At 39.5% G+C, this 19,870-nt stretch overlaps 1 protein-coding gene across 4 annotated transcripts in view; it reads left to right on the top strand.

Annotated features, from left to right (window-relative positions):
- Positions 1 to 19,870, top strand: part of LOC127423365 (rho-related BTB domain-containing protein 1-like) — a 70,276-nt gene that overhangs the window by 18,703 nt on the left and 31,703 nt on the right. The window contains exons 3-6 of one of the 4 annotated variants that reach the window (XM_051667613.1): positions 3,404 to 3,450; positions 4,079 to 4,264; positions 4,839 to 5,797; positions 6,259 to 6,377. In XM_051667613.1, the coding sequence (XP_051523573.1) occupies positions 4,143 to 4,264; positions 4,839 to 5,797; positions 6,259 to 6,377 (1,200 nt within the window). In that variant the 5' untranslated portion in view covers positions 3,404 to 3,450; positions 4,079 to 4,142. The other 3 variants (XM_051667614.1, XM_051667612.1, XM_051667611.1) reach the window with 3 other exon arrangements.

The raw sequence follows: 19,870 nt of genomic DNA, 5'->3' as shown, positions 1-19,870 counted from the left end.
CAATATACTGTATATTATGAAAAAAGTAATAATACACTCACAGTAAAAGAACTTTGCTTTGTCAGTGTGTGAATGTTTGCTCCAAGTGTGAACAGCTTCATAGGAATCCATTGTTTCTATTCAAAATGTTAGACAATTCGCATTTGGTGTGTGAAGGCCTTTAGATGTGAGTCTGGAAACACTTTAAAAATCTCATGTTCTGTTGTTTCAGAAGTAACTCACGATTTTAGATGAACCTGAATGCAGGGGCGGAGCTAAATGCGGAACCTGAATGCGGTTACATACCAAAAGATACAATTATTTAACACATATGACTATAAATAAGTCTGGCATCAGTTCAAAAACAACTTGAACAATTGGGTAAAAAAACAAAAGACTCAAAACATTAAACTAATATTATAAAACAGATAGTATCGAAATCTAAATTTTGATTGAATTTTTTACATTTAAAGCCATATGTAAAACTTGTGAAAGCACATCAGTTGAATTCTATACTACTGCAACAAGTTATGATGTTGCAACTGTAAACAACTAAACTTGTACCTAACAAACCTGGAAATGTTCTGCTCTATATTTTCACATTTCTTTATCGCTCTCATGTGTCAATAGCATAAAGCAGTTCTGCCCACTGTTAGAATACACAATAGAGCACTATAGAATGATCTACCATGTTATAGCAAACCGGTTAACACATTTCTACAGTCATACCGCCCAGCCCTAGCTGACAGTGATTGGCTCATTTAGTGATGAACAAGGAGAAACAACTCAGCGAAAAGAGAAGTCATAAATCTGAGTGATTAGCTGATGTTGTTGATACTGACAGTGCTGTGTCTTCAGGTGAAATACAACCGTCCAGTATTGAGAACTTTGGAATAAATCTGTGTGATTTCACCTAAAGGATACAAATTCCCTTCTATTTTAAATGTAGCAACTTTACAAATTACTCTTTCTGCTAGTCTGTTTCATTTTTATTGCTTATTAATGACATGTTGAGGGTTTTACTCTCAGGACTGGGCTAAGGTTGTTGAGGCTAAGTGCACAAAATCAAAATTAAATGTTGTGCAATAATTACGTGCAATACACAGCTTAGTAAATTATATTTATTTAAAATATCCTACCTCTTCTGCAATACATTACCACAATACTGTATATAACAAATTTGTATTTGTACATACGTATATATATATATATATATATATATATATATATATATATATATATATATATATATATATATATATATATATATTGTCTTATTGTGTATTTCTATATATACACTACTGGTCAAAAGTTTTGAAACACTTACTCATTCTTTATTATAATTTTTTTTTTTCACGTTTTAGAATAATAGTAAAGTCATCAAATATAGGGAATAACATAAATGGAACTATGGGAATTATGTTGTGACTAAACAAAATCCAAAATAAATCAAAACTGTGTTATATATTAGCATTTTCAAAGTAGTCACCCTTTGCCTAGAATTTGCAGACATGTACTCTTGACATTTTCTCAATGAGGTTTCTTCTTGAGGTATCACTCTGGGATGCTTTTTAAACAGTACTGAAGGAGTTCCCATCTATGTTGGGCACTTATTGGCTGCTTTTCTTTTGGTCCAAGTCATCAATTTCAAAAAAGTTTTTTTTTTATTTTATTAAATTTTAGTATTATAATGAAATAAATTAATATGGTGGCACAATTATATTTTTGTCTACAAAGCTAATTTCAAACATTTAAGCATACACCTTCAGATCAAAAGATTTTTAAGATCATGAGAAACATTTCAGTCAAGTGTTTCAAAACTTTTTTACCGGAAGTGTACTTATATTTTCTATTGTTTTTTTTTTTTGTGTGTGTTTTTTTATTATTATCTTATTATCTCTGTCTTGTTGCTGTATTCTGTGTGCACTGGAAGCTTCTGTCACCAAGAATAAATCCTTGTATGTGTAAGCATACTTGGCCAGTGGCGGATTTAGTCATGGGCGACATGGGCAGTTGCCCAGGGTGGCATCTTGCCCCCCCAGTCAACTACTTCAGGGGCGTGTTGCAGCAGGTTTCACCCAGGGCCATACAAGCTAGAACCGCTACTGTACTTGGCAATAAAGCTCATTCTGATTCTAATTGCTGCTTTTAAATGCTGATTTGCTGTCATTTATTCAGGTTGGGGGAGTTATTGTTGAGTCATTAAGAGGAAAAATTGTTTCTGCACCACGCCTAGGACAGTATAAACCACAAACAAATACTAAATGTTTTATCAGAAGTGCACTGATTCTGGCTTAAGCTCAAACAGGCTTGTCTCTGGGGTGCAGTGTTATGGTGATCTGCCAAGAACCCCATTTATCCTGAAAGATTTGGTTTTCAGGAAGCCATTATTGAATTCCAGGAGACGTTTTAGATTAGAAATTGATTTCACTAAGCTCCACCTCCCTTGGTTACTGTTGCTCACTCAGAGAAGCTTTACAGAACATCCCATTAGAACAAATTGGTGATTTCCTTGGACTTACAATAGAAAAAAGTAAAAGCTTGTCTGATAACATGGCAAATGGCAACAATTGCTAAGGTAGGATGGGTCAGTAACATTTTAAGGCAGGGCTTAGTGAAGAGTGAATTATTCAGTCCTTGCTGAGTCACTTCAAAGAGTTAAGATTTCATAAGTGTCACGTCTCACAAGCTACGTGATATCAGAGCTGGTTTAGCTTTGGACTTGCTTTTGCATTGTTAGAAGAGATTGTGGCAGTAATGTTGTCCTGCATCCAGACAGAATTACCCTGGATTCTAATTAGGACTGTCAATCGTTTACAATTTTTAATCAAATGAATGACATGATAGGCTAATTAATTAATGTAATTAATTGCCATTAATCTAATGTATGAATACAGTATTTGCCATGAAAAGCCCCCAGTCAGAAATCAACTTCTACTAATTTGATACGGAATCTTAAAAACATGCCATTAATGGCAGGAGATGCTGACAAAAACAGCTAAACACTTTGAAATTGTCATACTGTAGACATCAGTCTAGTGCAAGTTTACATAAAACTTAACAGTGAAACAATTTAAAACAGCACAGACTGATACAAAAAAAAAAAAAAAAACGCATCCTGTGTCAATGGCACCTTACTTATTCTGTGGCTGTGCTGCCTGCTTTTTATAAGTGTGGTTTGGCAAGAGGAGTTGCTGGTAGTTCACTGACTGTAGACTTACGCAAATATTAAGGTGGTACTTCAAGCTTGAATGACACCGATATAGGAAAATTCTGTATTGCGGATTTTACACACAGGTAAGAACACGATTAATTGTGTTATTTTCTTTCACAATACATTGACATGATACATTGACAGCCCTAATTCTGCTTTGTTGACCAGAATTATTATGTAGCATTGTTTTGTGCCTCTTTTTGTTTGTAGGGTTCCTTTGATCTTTATGCAAGCCTGTGAAACATAAGCAAGACACTGTAAGTCTTCAAACCTGCTAGAATCTCCATAACTCTCTGCACTGCCAATTCAGTGTGTGGTGTGGTAGCTGAGACCTTTGCTTTCCCAGTCAGCAAGAAATGCACGATTCCATCTGTGGGACAATGGCAAATGGGTGATTGTACATTATTCACTTGTTATGTGGTAAAGGGTGTTGCGCCTGCCCCTCTCCAGGATAGACTTTGTACTACTCTTGCTATGGGATTGTATGCCAACAATGTGTCAGAATGTCTGCATGTCATCCTCTTTGTGCTTTTGTTTGGTCTGTTTATCATACTTGTTTGAGTCCTCACTGAGGCAGCCAATAAAAAAGCATTGCCGAAGAAGTTTATGTACTCTGGCATTGGACTTCTACAAGGATGTGTGTGTAAACTAAAGGCAATCTTTTTGTGTGCTGTCAAAAGGAGATTGCAAGTTCCTTTGCATGTCCACCCAGCACTGAAGAACTGGGGTCTTGCTACAGATACCACTTAGCACTTTCACATACAACACTCTTAGCTTAAAATAACGTTAGCATGCGTGTTAAGTGCCGTCTTGCCCTGTGTTGAAAAAAGAACGGGTTGTACTCAGACCCTTACTTGATTTGCCTCTTGTTTTTCACATTCAAAGGTCTGACGTTGTGGTCCTCTGCTTCTCCATTGCCAATCCCAACTCTCTGCACCATGTTAAAACCATGTGGTACCTGGAGATCAAGCACTTCTGTCCACGTACACCTGTCATCTTAGTTGGTTGCCAGCTGGACTTGCGCTATGCTGACCTAGAGGCAGTCAATCGGGCTAGACGCCCATTATCAAGGTACTGACTCAACCCTTGTCTCTCTGGTTGGGCCTGTCTGGACTTATTGGAATTCTAACTATAGGCACACTTTTCCACCATTGGGATAAATGGTTACCTTTGGTGAACCATGCCATTCTGTATCGTTCCATGCTAGTTGACGTGGTTACGGTTTCTTTTTCCATTGTGGTGCTGCAAAATCAGGATGAGAATGGACCTACTGAGCAAGTAATGTGAGTTGCCATGTAACTAAAGCTGGTCCACCAGTAGAGTTGAGAATGATAAGCTTACTGTGCTGAGAGATCTGGACCGGGAACGGTTTGTAATCATACAAAATTGTGTTCAAGGCTACTGGAACCATTACTCACCAAGCTCAGAACTGTTCGGCCCGATGGTGGAAAAGCACCTTATGACTTTTATCACATAAATTACAACTATGCACTAAGAACTTGGCTCTTTTGATGCCCAAATTCCATTTAAAATTTGTCACATTCTCTTAGGAAGCTACAATTGCTCTAACAAGGTGCACTGTGATATTAAAGCAAGAATTGTCATATTAATGCAATATTTGATTTTATTTATTCGTGTCTCACAGGCCAATTAAACATGGAGACATTTTGCCACCAGAGAGTGGAAGAGAGGTAGCCAAAGAGTTTGGCATCCCATACTACGAGACAAGTGTTTTCGACCAGTTTGGCATCAAAGATATATTTGACAACGCCATCCGAGCTGCCCTCATCTCCAGACGTCAGCTACAGTTCTGGAAGTCCCACTTGAGAAGGGTCCAGAGGCCACTTCTGCAAGCACCATTTTTGCCTCCCAGAGCCCCTCCACCACTCATTAAGATTCCAGAGTGCCCAGCCAAAAACCGGGATGGCCCGCGGCAGCTTCTTGAGAGCCCCCTTTGTGCTGATGTTATGTTCATCATTCAGGAACATATCCACTTATTTGCCCACAGGATCTACCTTTCTACCTCATCCTCCAAATTCTTTGACCTTTTCCAAATGGACTTCTCAGATGAGTCCCAGTGCTTGGTGGTAACTGAGCGTCACGGACGGGATCAATTAATGCGCACCCTAAGCCTAGACACGGAAGAGGATGTGGCTCTTCTCCCCAACCTTTTGCCTTGCTCACTCCGGGCATCCAAGAGTGACGGTACCCTCAAAATGATGAGTTTCAGTGGAATGCACCATCGCACCAGGCTGTCACTGGCCTCCTGGAGCAAGGCCTTCTACAGCATCCACAAGGAGAATGTGATTAACCCTGTTACGGGTACACCAGCTCTCATGACAGTGGTGAAGATGGATCATTCCATCCAGCATGGACCCTTTATTGCCGTCCTACGCTTCCTCTACACCGGTGAGCTAGACGAGAAGGAGAAAGATCTGATGAAGATCGCTCAGATTGCTGAGATCCTGGAGGTGTTTGACCTAAGGATGATGGTGGAGAATATCATGAACAATGAGGGCTTCATGAATCAGGAGATCACAAAGGCATTCCATGTGAGAAAAGCCAACCGAATCAAAGAGTGTCTTGCCAAGAATAATTTCACAGGTATGGGGCATCCCATATGTGTTTATTTCCCCTACATTGAGTTGAAAAGAAACACACTTGCACTCAGAAATGATTATTACATCTGCTGCAACATCTGCTAACTGCTTGCATCCTGAAATGTGTTCATGCAAAAAGAATGTGATTAACAGTATTTTCAGGGGTCCCTAATGAAAAACAGCGGGAGTTTCAACCAGCCTAGAGTTAGGTGGTCTCCCAGCCTCGCCAAGCTTGTTAGGCTGGTCTGTTTTGATGGTTTCAGAGTGATTTTGGGTATTTTTTAGGTAAACACCAGCTTTTCCAGGCTGAGAGACCAACCTATACTAGCTAAGACCAGCAAACAACCATAGGCTGGTATAAGATGTTTTTTTTTTTCAGGGATTTAAAATGGGATTACAAAGGTGATATAAGTGATTTCTTTGTAAAGAGCTGTAGCTCATAGTGTTGACTGACACTTTTTGTAGATGTGGTGTTCATGTTGGATGATGGCACCATTAACGCCCACAAGCCTCTGCTGATCTCCAGCTGTGACTGGATGGCTGCCTTATTCGGAGGCTCTTTCATGGAGAGTGCAAATGATGAGGTGAGTGTGAAAACAATGTTTAATGAGGGCTCAGTTAAGGCACTGACAAGTTTCCAGAAGATCTTTATTTCATCCTTGAAGTCTTCAGCCTTTTTTCAGCCAAATGGTACAAGGTCATACTGCTCAGACATTTACATGTACTTACATTCACAGTCTCTTAAAGGCTTTTGCACACCAGACTTGCATTTTTGCCACCATTTCTCTCCATGATTAACCTTTTCAATAGAAACAAAGGTTTCATATGAAGCTGTTCACACCTGGTCTTTTCTAAAGGTGAGTGTCTCAATTTTGTTTCTTCATCCAGTGATACATTCATGCATTTGGCAGACACTTCTATCCAAAGCAACTTACAGTGCCCTTATTACAGGGACAATCCCCCTGAGCATCCTGCCTTGCTCAAGGACACAATGGTGGTGGCTGTGGGGATTGAACCAACAACCTTTTGCTTAGCAGTTCAGTGCTTTAGTCCACTACACCACCACCACTCCAGTGATGAAATGCCCTAACCAATTTAATATGAGCTTTGGATCATGTGTCAGAAGCTGCTGCAGTTACCAAAACCAGCACAACTGGTGGCGCTAAAGCACAGAATGCTGTTTTGACCACGCTGAAGTAAATTGAGGAAGAAATCCTGAACCTGCAGTGAGGATGTGTATTTCATTGGCATCAAATGCCTTAAAAAACATGTAAACATGTCAATGATAATGCTGCATCACCTTTAAAAAAAACGTTCTGATCTTATGTGATTTGTCTTCAAAATGTATCCCATATTGCTGATTATTTTGCATTTGCATTTCATTTTATGTTAGTTCTCTTATATCTCTAATATAATATACATTGCAGGATCTTTGCCTTTGTATCACTAAATAAACAACTATACAGGTATTTTTTAAACAACTGGTCTTTATGTTTTCCTTCGCCAAATATGAATAATATTAGATAATATAACCTAACATATAACATAATTGCTATTATGAAAAACATGGTGGTTTATCCACAAAATTATGTTATCATTATTGCTGTGCTATCGTTAACAGTCTTTAACAGCTGTAGTGTTTTAAACAGCTGTAGTGTTGTTAATAGTAAAGTATCTAATAATGGGTCAGACTGAAGATGGGTTTTGTGTTTAGATGTCATGTTTATATCGTAACATGCATGGTTTTGAGCAAATGTATAACAAAAGAAGATATACACATGGCAATAAGATATCGTTTCAATTGACAAAATTAGTTTTAACAGTCATAATGTCAGTGCATTACATTCATTTTAAACAGCTGTTCATAGAGAGCTGTCTATCATAGAGCTGTAAAGGAAGCGAAAGCTAAGTTTTTCCTCTACATTAATCTCTGATAACACAAATCAACCAAAAGTATTGTTCAAAACAATTGATTCTGTTTCAAACCCAACTAAAAATGCTTTTTCTGGATGCCACCCAAGAGACATGTGAAACATTTTAAAACTTCTTTACTCTCAAAATTTAGCAGAATAAAAGTGCTATTGTACCTGCACAGTTTGATCAACCACTAATTCCTACCCCGTCCAGCTCCCTGACTCACTTTGAATCAGTTTCATCAGCACCGTTAGCAGATCTCTAAGTCTCTAAGATGAAGTGTTCCAGTTACAAGCTGGATATTCTTTCTCCACGCCTTCTTAAAGAAGTTTTTATAACTATCAGTTCTAGTGTGACAGCTATAATTAACAGCTCATTAGCAAGTGTAGTTGTTCCAAGTAGTTTTAAACATGCAATTCTACATCCTTTGTTAAAAAAATGTTTTTTTGGATCCAGCAATACAAACAATTACAGACAAATTTCCAAACTGCCTTTTATTTCCAAGATTTTGGAGAGAGTTGTTTATTCGCAGCTCTGCTCCTATCTAAATACATTTAACATTTTAGATACATTTCAGTCTTGTTTCAGACCCTTGCAAAGCACTGAATCTGCATTGTTGAAGGTCACTAATGATATTTTACTCTCCATGGATTCAGGTTCACCTGTCGTCTTAGATTTATTAGATCTCAGTGCCATGTTTGACAATATCGACCATAATATTCTTCTCAATCGTCTATAATTTATGGTTGGTATCCAGGGTATGGCCCTCCAGTGGTTTTCCTCCTATCTAAAAGAAAGGACATTCTCTGTAAATGTAGGTAATTTTCTACGTCGGCTCAATTACAGTGTGGTGTCCCTCAAGGGTCGATCTTAGGACCCTTGTTATTTTCCCTGTATATGCTTCCTCTGAGCTCTATTTTTCAGAAGTTCAGCATATCTTATCACTGTTATGCTGACGATTCCTAATTTTATTTCCCAGTGAGTGTAGACAAGAATTGTTCATCTGAGAATGCCCTAAATTGCTTCAGAGATTTTAAACATTGGCTGGCAAACCATTTTTTACAATTAAATGAAAGCAAAACCAAAGTTCTGATTTTAGGTTCATCCACATCCTCCTTACCTCGGTTTCCTGGTTTCCCAGTTAGGTCCTCAGTCGTCGAATGTACAAGATCATGTGAGGAGTCTTGGAGTGATTTTGGACTCCTTGTTACTTTTCAATAAGCAGATCAGTGCTGTTGTCAAGGGTAGCTTTTTCCACTGGAGATCTATCGCTAAAATAAAACATTTTCTTTCCCATAAAGACTTGGAAATTGTGATCCACTCACTTATCACATCAAGGTTAGACTATTCTAACTCATTGTACATTGGTCTGCCCCATACTGCGTTATCCTGCATACAGCTAGTTCAAAACGCGGCAGCTAAGATTTTAACAGGGTCAAGAAAGAGGGATCACATTTCCTCGGCTTTAGCATCTCTACATTGGCTACCTGTGAAATTCAGGGTCGATTTTAAAATACTGATTTTTGTCTACAAGGCACTATCTGGTCTCGCACCCCAATATATCAGTGACCTTCTTCACCCTTACTCCCCCACCAGAGCGCTCAGGTCTTCTGATCAAATTCTATTGAGGATTCCTCTTTGCCGCTATAGATCTAAGAGTGACCGTGTCTTTTCTGTGATAGGTCCTAATCTATGGAATAGTCTCCCTTTCCAGGTCAGCTTCATCATTAGCCATTTTTAAATCTTCTTTAAAAACATATTTTTATTCTGTAGCTTTTGAATAGATCATTGAATAGTTTGAAATGGATAAATACATGATGTTGTATTTAATTTTATAATGTTTTATATTTAACTTTAAATCAGTATGTTTTTATATCACTCTGTCATTTTATTTGTTTGATCTATAAAGCACTTTGGGTCAACTTCTGTTGGTTTTAAATGTGCTCTATAAATAAAGGTTGACTTGACTTGACATAGCACAAATATGTACAGTATGCATGGCAGCATATAATCAGTATTGTTCCAATAGATAACATGTTTTAAACGTTTACATTATTTTTTACACCCCATTCTTTCTAATCACCCCTCAGACTGTGTATACATGATAATACTGCCTGTCAGCTTGTCAAAATAAAAAATATTTTCTGTCTTGAATGTTTACATTTTTCATTGAGCATATCAACAACAAACTCGTCATCATCATGCATTTTTTTAATTCGATCTGCTTGTTAGAGAAATCGCTTTCTTGTCTTTCTTATTGCGATTTCAGGGTTGTTTTGCAAAGTTGTTCTACTTTTCATTTGTGATGGCCGAAGGGCAGACCAGCTGAAAGGTGCTTTCTGGCATGTACCGTACTGGGGTAGAAATGCTTGTTGATTAGTGCCACCTATTGTTAAGGCATGAACGTGTTAATGGCAATCATTCGCCTTGCTTTTAAATAGAAAGGCCCATTGTCAGCTATTCGTTTCACATTATTGCATCGCCTCTGGTGTGCAAAGGCCTTCACTCACACACGCACACACACACCATTACATCCTTTTTTTTACTCAAAATAGTTCAGTCCTAGTGTCTCTAAACGGCATATTGAAAATCTGCAATGAATGACGTGTCAGCTCTTATGATGTTTGGAGTATATGACTTTTGTTTTACAAGGCATTTTATTCACAATATGTCAGTTATTATAGTTTTGAAAAGTCCACTAATTATTTTTTTATTTTTTTTGTGTTACATTTTTTATTTCATATTTTGATTTTCAATTTCAGTTTAGTTTTTATGTTATTATTATAATAAATATTTTGTATAATGTTCTTTGGAAAATGACTAGTCTTAGTTTGATTTTCAGTAGTTTTGTTTTTTTATTAGGTATGATGACACAAAACACCTTTTATCAGAATATGCAACAAACAGTGATTGGTTGTTTTACATGTCAATCAGTCAATCAATCAAACAGATGTCTGCTTCTTTGATGGTTCTTTTTAACAGGTTTAGGAGATTAATTAAATCAGTTTTAGTCATTTTCTCTGTAATTTAGAGTTTCCATTTCTCTTCTAGTGCACATTTATAGTTTCAGTTAAGTTTTCTTACTTTTACAAACTCTCGTTATTTTAAATTAGCAAAAATATTTGTACATTTCTAGTTTTCGTCTTTGTAGTAGCCTTTCAATATAGTCAGCAACACTGGCTTATCCAATGGTGTAAGATTGGTGTAGGATTATCTGCTTGTCTGACCAATAGCAATGTTCAGGAAATCTTTGAAAACAATCATTATTTTTGCAGTTCTGTTTGGTGCCTCTAGTGGCAAAATAAATTGCACAAATATGTAAAATATTGCTAAAATATATTTTATCACTTCCACTTAGATAATGATCACTTGCAATGTGGAACATAGTCAGCATCACCTCAGTACTTTTCCATGTATTGCAATTAACTACTTTTACATGCATAATCCATAATTAACAGGCGATTACATGCATCATCGATACATGAATTTTCTGTTGTTTGAAACAAACTGTTTTCTGCTTGTTCAACAGCTGCCACATGCCCACTTAATCATGTTTCCACAGTCTACATCTCAGTTTTTTTTTATTGGCTTAATAGATGCTTTCATCTTTGGCACATTGTTAATTAATTTCCTTCTTAACAGGTGGAAAAAAGCAGTTTCCTTTCGATTCAGTTCATTCGACATTGCTCTATGGTGAGTGTCCTTCTACACGACCTTGCTGAAACCCTTATACAATCACGGCAATCCTCTGATTGGCAATGGTGTCTGAGTCCCGCCCCTTCAGGCATGCAGTTGGCCTATATAATACAATATATATGTATCCTTATATATAAAATATTAACTAAAGAGCCACTTGCGTGATAAGCGTTTTTTTAAAGATGTTGTTCCGCAAGTGTTCCCTATGTGAATGGCACATCCCGCCACCTGATGAGCACGAGAGCTGTGTTCACTGCCTGGGCCTCACTGCGAGGGCATGAATCTCTGGATGTTGCGCTCTAGAATTGACCTCGTTCTGAGGGAAGATCCAACCTCTCCCGCCTCTTCTGTGTTAAGTCCCGAGGGACCACATGAGGAGGCACAGCGGGGAAGTGAGGTTGAGCTGAAAGAATTAGAGGAGGATCTCGTGCCGATGCAAGCCCTACGAGCTCCCCGAACTTCCGATCTAACGTCCTCGCCTGTACAATATGTGCATGAAATAGCTCCGGCCCGCTATTGGAGCACATAGCCTCATTACATTTGGCGGCTCTGATGATGGGAATGTGGCTGTGTCACTTGCAGCTTCAGACGAGTGGTCCATGGGGGATGTTGCCGCCCCTTCCCCCAGCAAAGGTGAAGAACGTGCAAACACCATGGACAAGGAGATTCTTCACTTCCTTGCGAGGGCAGTTGAAATGCTTGGTCTTGAATAGTCCCCTCCAGAAGTGCCAGAAAAGTCTCACCTGGTTGAATGTTTTTTGCAAACTGGCCGTGGTCACCAGACTGCGGTCCGGAGTAGCGCACCATTCTTCCCTGAGGTCCACACGAAGCTCACAATGACCTGGAGTGCGCTATACTCTTCGCGCACTCAGGTTGGAGGTGATACCATTCTCACTAAAGTGGACCACGCCAAGGAAAAATGCTACTCAAAGCTTCCTCTGGTGGGACAGGTGGTCGCATCTCACCTCTGCCATAATACTGCCATGGGATGGAAATCCTGCCCCACCCACTCCTCCAAGCTATGTCGACTGACGTCTGCACTGGCTGGAAGAGCTTTTACAGCAGCGGGCTAAGCTGGTTCAGCACTCCACAGCATGTCGAGTGTTCCAGGTTTTTCAGGCTAAGCTCCTCAAACAAATGGATGAGCAAGGTCCTGATCCAGAGCTGTTCAAAGAGCTCTGCACCACTACAGATTTGGACTAATCTTACTGCTGATATACACTTATTGAGCACTTTATTATTTATTACTACTATGGCCCCAATTAATCACCGGACGTGGTCCTCTGCTGTTCGTAGCCCATCTGCCTCAAGGTTCGACATGCTCTGCATTCTGAGATGCTATTCTGCTCACTACAGTTGTACAGAGTGGTTATATGAGTTACAGTAGCCTTTCTGTCAGCTCGAACCACTCTCTCACCAACAAGGCATTTCCGTCCGCAGAACTTCTGCTCACTGGATGTTTTTAGTTTTTGCTCCATTCTGAGTAAATTCTAGAAACTGTTATGCATGACAATCCCAGGGATCAGCAGTTACAGAAATACTCAAATCAGCCCGTCTTGCACCAACAATCATGCCACGGTCAAAATCACTGATTTTTTTCCCCATTCTGATGTTTTGTGTTATTAACAATTTGTATTGATTCTATTCACAAAATAAATAAATATAACAGAAAATACGGAATCAAATTATATAAATTAAGCCCCTCCAAACCCCTGAACCACCCCCGACACAAACACACACTCCAGTGGTCATAAATAATTAAAACATAATTTTTTTTTTAAAAAACATACTTTCAAAAAACAACAAGAATGCACATACACATTTAAAACTACAAATTCCTCTCCACTACCTCTCCCCAAGAACCCTCCAAAAAGGCCAAATATCTACCCCACTTCCTGTTAAACAAATCCCATTTTCCCAGCCTTCTATATATTACCTCCTCGAATGCCGCCACCCCACCCATCTCTTTGCACTGCTCCTGAAATGAGGGTGCTCCAGCCGACTTTCATCCCCTGAGAATGATCCATCTGCTGATCATAACTCTGACTAGGACCCAAATTTTTATATGTCTATCCCCTATATTAATGACCGCCCCAGATACAGAGTCTGGGGCAAAATGAAAATTGAGTGTCCAATACATCACACATAAAGCTCTGAACCCTCAACCAAAATTATTGGGTCTTAACACTGTTATAATGGGTGCCCAAGTCAGGGCTCAAACCTGGGTCTGTAGTGTGAAAGGATAGCAGTCTTATTCCCTGAGCTACTAGAGACAGTTCTGTTTGTGGACCCAAATGCAGACACAAGGCTGAAGACAGTGTGTAGTTCAATAGGCTGTCTTTACTGAACACAAACGGTAATCCAACAGGAGATACAAAGGCACAATTCAGTCTTAGGGGAAAAAGCAATTCCAAAACTTCAACAAAGGTAAATAATCCACATGGAGAGGCATCAAAATAAGGGAAAAATTCCAAAGTTCCAGAAGTCAAAAAATCTAAAAAAAAATACAAGAACATACAGGCATATATCATGGGGAAAGAACTGAGGCTGACTTACTTCAAGGGAAGACTGAGCAAATAACAACTGAAAAGACTGGGTTTAAATACAAATGACAAAACTAGGCACAGGTGAACTAGATCATTAATCAAACAGAGTGGAGAGAGTTCAAAAGTTCATTGCTCCCCCTAGTGGCCAGCCAGGGAATTGTCAGGAGTCTCACAAACACACCACCAAAAAACATGGGTTGTGTCCCCATCTTCTAATTGGCATCGCCAGCAGGTGGGTGTGTCTTTAAGACCAAGCCTATACAATCTAGAAGGGGGTCCAATAGAATCGATGTAAAATTTTAAATTGCATCAGGCGCACCCTTGCATCTCTAGATGTAGACTTGACGTTTTTTAGAATCTTAGCCCACACTCCCTCCAATGCCAAGTTTAAATCTTTCTCCCATAATCTCTTGAGAGAAGTTGAAGCTCCGTCCCCTAGACTCTGAATAACAGGGAGTAATACACTGATGCCTCATGACCTTTTCCAAAAGCAGTAATCACCACTCTCAGAGTATCTGCTGCTTTAGGGAGGTGTGTGCTACTCCCAAAAACAGTACAGAGCAGGTGGTGCAGCTGTAAATACCTAAAGAACTGAGATCTGGGAATCCTAAAATGTTGAACCATATTTTCAAAGGATCTCAACACTCCACTCTCATATAGGTCACCGAGCGTATTAACCTCCCTCACAATCCACTCTGACCAGCAGAAAGGGGACTTATTAATACATAATTTTGGGTTCAGCCATATGCTCGAGGCAACATTTAAATAAATATCCAAATTAAACACTCTGGACACTTTTGTCCATATCAAGTGCAAATGCGAGATAACGGGGTGTAACTTAACTTCTCCGTTTAGTTTAATAGAAAGGCTTTGCAATGGTGAAATAGGGACAAGAACTTCTTATTCAATACAAAACCAGGGAGGGGCTCTCTCAGGTAGAAGTGACCAATGAGCCAAATGTCTGAGACCGAATGCATAATAATAAAACAAAATCTCGGGTAGGCCTAGCCCACCTTTGTCAATCGGCCTATGTAATTTATTGAAATGTAATCTGGGACGTTTACCATTCCAAATGAAGGACTTCGCTATGCTATCAAATTGCTTGAAATAAGAGAGGGGGACATCTACAGGGAAAGACTGTAGCAGGTAGTTGAATTTTGGAATACAATTCATTTTAATAACATTAACCTGCCCAATCATAGATAAATGTACTGAAGCCCACCTGCACACATCGCTGGAAAACCTTTTTATTAGGGGTCAGAATTAACTAACTAAATCACACAAATTTGCTGGGACAAAAAATACCCAAATACTTAATGCCCTGTTTGGACCACTGGAAGGTGCCCGGCTGAAAAGCCGTTACTGGGCAGTATGCTGTCAGAGCCAAAGCTTCAGATTTAGACCAATTGACTCTGTATCCTGAGAATTTAGAAAAGGAATTAATAATTCTGTGGAGGCAAGGCACAGATCTAGTGGGGTCAGAGATGAATAATAAAATATAATCTGCATAAAGCAAAAGCTTATGCGCCTTACCTCCCGCCACCACCCCTGGAAAATAATTTTCCTTTCTTGCTAATGGTTCCAGGGCAAGACAGATCAATAATGAGGAAAGAGGGCAAATTTGCCGGGTGCCCCTATCCAGAGTAAAATAATCTGAAATTAATCCATTTGTTTGCACCGCTGCTACCGGTTGTCTATAAAGTAACTTAATCCATCCAATAAAAGTATTCCCCGAACCTGTATATTCAAAATCTTAAAAAGATAATCCCATTCTTCCATATCAAATGCCTTTTCGGTGTCAAGTGAGATGGCAGCGACCGGAGTCTGATCATTTGCCACTGACCACATGATATTGATGAAATGCAGAAAAGCTGCAGCCCCAAATAAGCCCCACCTGATCTATATGTATAAAAGATGTCATAACTTTACTTAATCGGTTAGCCACATTTTTTAAAAATATTTTAATGTCTAACTGGATCAGGGAAATTGGACGATAACTCTTAAACTTGTTTGGATCCTTGTCATTTTTAAGAATCAGACTGATCCGGGCTTGTGTCATGGTTGGCGGAAGCTTTCCATTCTTTAATGATTCCGTATAAACTTTTAACAAAAGTTGAGCCAGTTCTGTAGCATATATAATAGAAAATTCAGCAGCAAAGTCATCTGGCCCCAGAGCCTTGCCTGTAGGCAAGGCCTTAATTACCTCGCCAAGCTCCTCCAAGTTTATCTCAGAATCAAGATAATTTTTTTGCTCAGTCGTCAGTTTAGGAAGTTCTAATGGTTCCACAAAGTTTCTAATATCTTCATCAGTAGACGAAGATGTGGAACTATAGAGATCAAGATAGAATTCTTTAAAAGCATTATTAATATCAATGGCAGAGGTAAATATTTCACCACCAGCAGATTGGTAGAGGGAATGGTAGCAGAAGACTCTCTCTGCATTATATATCTCGCCAAAAGCTTCCCTGCTTTGTCCCCCGACTCAAAGTATGACTGTCTTGCCCTGAATAGCCAAAACTCCACCTTCCATGACAAAATAGTATTATATCTGTATTTCAATCGGGTCAATTCACTGAGACCATTAGTCGACATTCGGCGCTTCAGCTCTGCCTCGGCACTTTTAATATTCCCTTCCAACTCCACGAGTTCTCGTGCTTTGGATTTTTTGGTGAATGAGGCATACTGTTTGATCTGGCACCTAAGAACTGCCTTAAGTGCCTCCCAAGCCATGCCCACAGAGGATACTGAGGACCAGTTGGTCTCCATATAAAAATTGATTTCAACCTTTAACATTTGTTGTAATTCAGGATTTTGCAAAAGGGATACATTAAAGTGCAAACTATATGATTTCCTATTCTCCATATGTAGCAACACCTCTAAACTCACCAGGCCGTGATCTGAGACTAAGATGTTTCCATTTGAGCAATCAACAACAGATGAAATGTGGGACTTAGATATAAAAAAGATTTATTCTAGAATAAATCTTATGGACTGATGAAAAAAAATGTATAGTCCCTACCAGATGGGTCCAAAAGTCTCCAAATATCTGTAAGACCAAGATTTTTACACATCATGTGAAGCATCAATGTTGCTCAAGGGGGCTTACACACTTTTGCTTCACTATGATCAAAGACTGAGTCCATCAATAGATTAAAGTCTCCTGCCAATATTATATCATGAGGGGTGCAAGCGGCTTGCAATATCCCTTCAAGATCTACAAAAAAGCCCTGGTCATCAGTGTTAGGTGTGTAAATATTAGCCAAAATAAGACTTCGCCCTTGAATTTCTGCTAAAACAATAATGACTTTTCCTAATATATCTTTAATCTGTTTGAGACATTTGAATTGTAGATGCTTACTTATCAGTGTAATGACTCCCCTGCTCTTACTAGAGCCAGCACTAAAGAAAACATGTCCACCCCATATCTTCCCAAAATTTTCAGCTTCCTGTAGGGAAAGAAGCATTTTTTGAAGAAACACTATATCATATTTCTTATGTTTAAGAAGAGAAATAACCTTCCTTCTTTTTATGGGGTGCCCCTACCATTCATATTTAATGTGGAGAGAGATAATCCACTCATATTAACATTTGACATTTTGACATTTTAGAAAAAATTCCAACATTAGTGCAACAATCAAACCCCAAACTTCCCCCGAACCAAAAAAAAGAAAAAAAGAAAAACGTGTGTATTAACCCCGCGCATGACAGCGCCAACTGGCGTCCATTCCTCTAAACTCAAACAGTCCATGTACGCCTACGAGAGCCCCCGCGACAACTTTGCTGTCAGATTGCTCAAGTCCAGTGTTTCTATAAAAATTTTGTGAGACAAAAATTCACAACAAAAGATAATCTATAAAACAAACTCCAGCCAATAGGCAGAATAAACACAAAGAACATGTAGATTCATCCACATAACTGTCTCGAGGGTGTGTTCCTCCACAAAACACACTCCAACTGCTAGGCGGAACCAGGACAAAAAATTAAAATTAAAAAAGGCGCTCATTTTTCTCAGACAGTCAAACGAATGTTCAGTGAGCCGGCCCATTCGACTGCTACATGAGTGCAACAAATGTCCTAATCACTCCAATGACTTGCAAGAAATACTCCACAAAACAAACTCCAACTAATAGGAGGCATAAGCACAAAGAACGTGCAGATTCATCCACAACACTGTCCAAAGGATTGTTACTTTGGCCTGTCTCCCTCAGCGGATTGCTTGATTTCCAACTTATGGCCTGTTACATTTACATTTACATTTATTCATTTGGCAGACACTTTTATCCAAAGCGACTTACAAAAGAGGAAAACATAAGTGAATCATCTTAAGGAGACAGTGGTATGAAAAGTGCTGTATTACAAAGTTTCACTGGCATCAAAATAGTATTCAAAACAGAATAAAGTGCAACAGAAATTTTTTATAATGACTGGTTAAGTGCTCATGGAAAAGATGTGTTTTTAGTCGCTTTTTGAAGACAGAGAGTGAGTCAGCTTCACGGATGGAGTTGGGAAGGTCGTTCCACCAACGTGGTATGATGAATCTGAAAGTCCGGGAAAGTGTTTTGGTGCCTCTTTGTGTTGGTACAACAAGGCGACGTTCCTTAGCTGACCGCAGGCTTCTAGTTGACGCCTAGCTCTGCATAAATGATTTTAGGTATGCTGGAGCAGACCCAGTGACAGTTCTGTATGCCAGCATCAGAGTCTTGAATTTGATACGTGCATCAACCGGCAGCCAGTGGAGAGAGACAAGGAGTGGTGTAACATGCGCTCTCTTTGGTTCATTAAAGACCAGACATGCTGCTGCCGTCTGGATCATTTGCAGGGGTCCAATTGAACATGCAGGGAGGCCTGCAATGAGAGCGATACAGTAGTCCAGTCTAGTTATGACAAGTGACTGGACAAGCAGTTGTGTGGCATGTTCAGAGAGGAAGGGTCTTATCTTCCTGATATTGTAGAGTGTAAATCTACATGATCTTGCGGTCTTTGAGATGTGGTCTGTGAAATTTAGTCTGTTGTCGATGGTTACCCCTAGATTTCTGACCAATTTGGAAGGCGTTACTGTAGTTGCACCCAGCTGCATGCTGATGTTGTGTTCAACAGCAGGGTTGGCTGGAAAGACAAGGAGTTCAGTCTTGGCTGGGTTGAGTTGCACGTGGTGCTCCTTCATCCAGGCTGAGATGTCTGCCAGGCAGGCAGAAATTCGAGCAGTCACTGTGGTGATGAAATTCACTGAGGTGGTTACAAGAGTGGGGGATGTTGAGAAACGGATCGATTATCTGGAGTCACCGGAGAGGGAATTATCTGCTAATCCGCTATTTGGAGCTATTTGTTATGTCGAGCAGACTGGACAGCTCAGCTCCCTTTGTAGCGCCTGCCTCGCCTCTACCGTGGTGTGGATGTGCACCATCTCCGCTCACTTTGCTGGGTATCACAGCCGACTGAGGACTCGGTGAGGCTGAGGATCGCTTTGATCAATGCTAGATCGGTGGTTAATAAGACTTTTATCCTAAATGACTTTTTTGCCTCGCGTGGCTTGGACTTTCTATTTGTCACTGAAATGTGGCTTATAACTGGGGATTTGAGCCCCTTCTCTGAACTTCTTCCTCCTGACTGTAAGTTTTTAACTCTCCTTGTACTTCAGGTCGGGGAGGAGGGTTGGCTTTGATTTTTAAAGACAATTTTAAGTTTAGGACTCTAATGACTGATGAATATTGTAGTATTGAACTCCAACGGGTGGAACTAGAAATGGTCACGGCATTGGCGATAGCAGTGATATATCGACCACCAAAACCCCACAAAGATTTCATCAATGACTTTGCAGACTTTCTAGGGAGTATTATTCCAAATTTTAATAGACTACTAATTCTTGGAGATTTTAATGTCCATGTGTGTTTTCCGTCAAACTCGCTGGCCATCAAATTTAT

This window comes from Myxocyprinus asiaticus, chromosome 32 (assembly GCF_019703515.2).
Source record: "Myxocyprinus asiaticus isolate MX2 ecotype Aquarium Trade chromosome 32, UBuf_Myxa_2, whole genome shotgun sequence".
NCBI classification, from domain to species: Eukaryota; Metazoa; Chordata; class Actinopteri; order Cypriniformes; family Catostomidae; genus Myxocyprinus; species Myxocyprinus asiaticus.
This window is presented reverse-complemented; position numbering and strand designations above follow the sequence as displayed.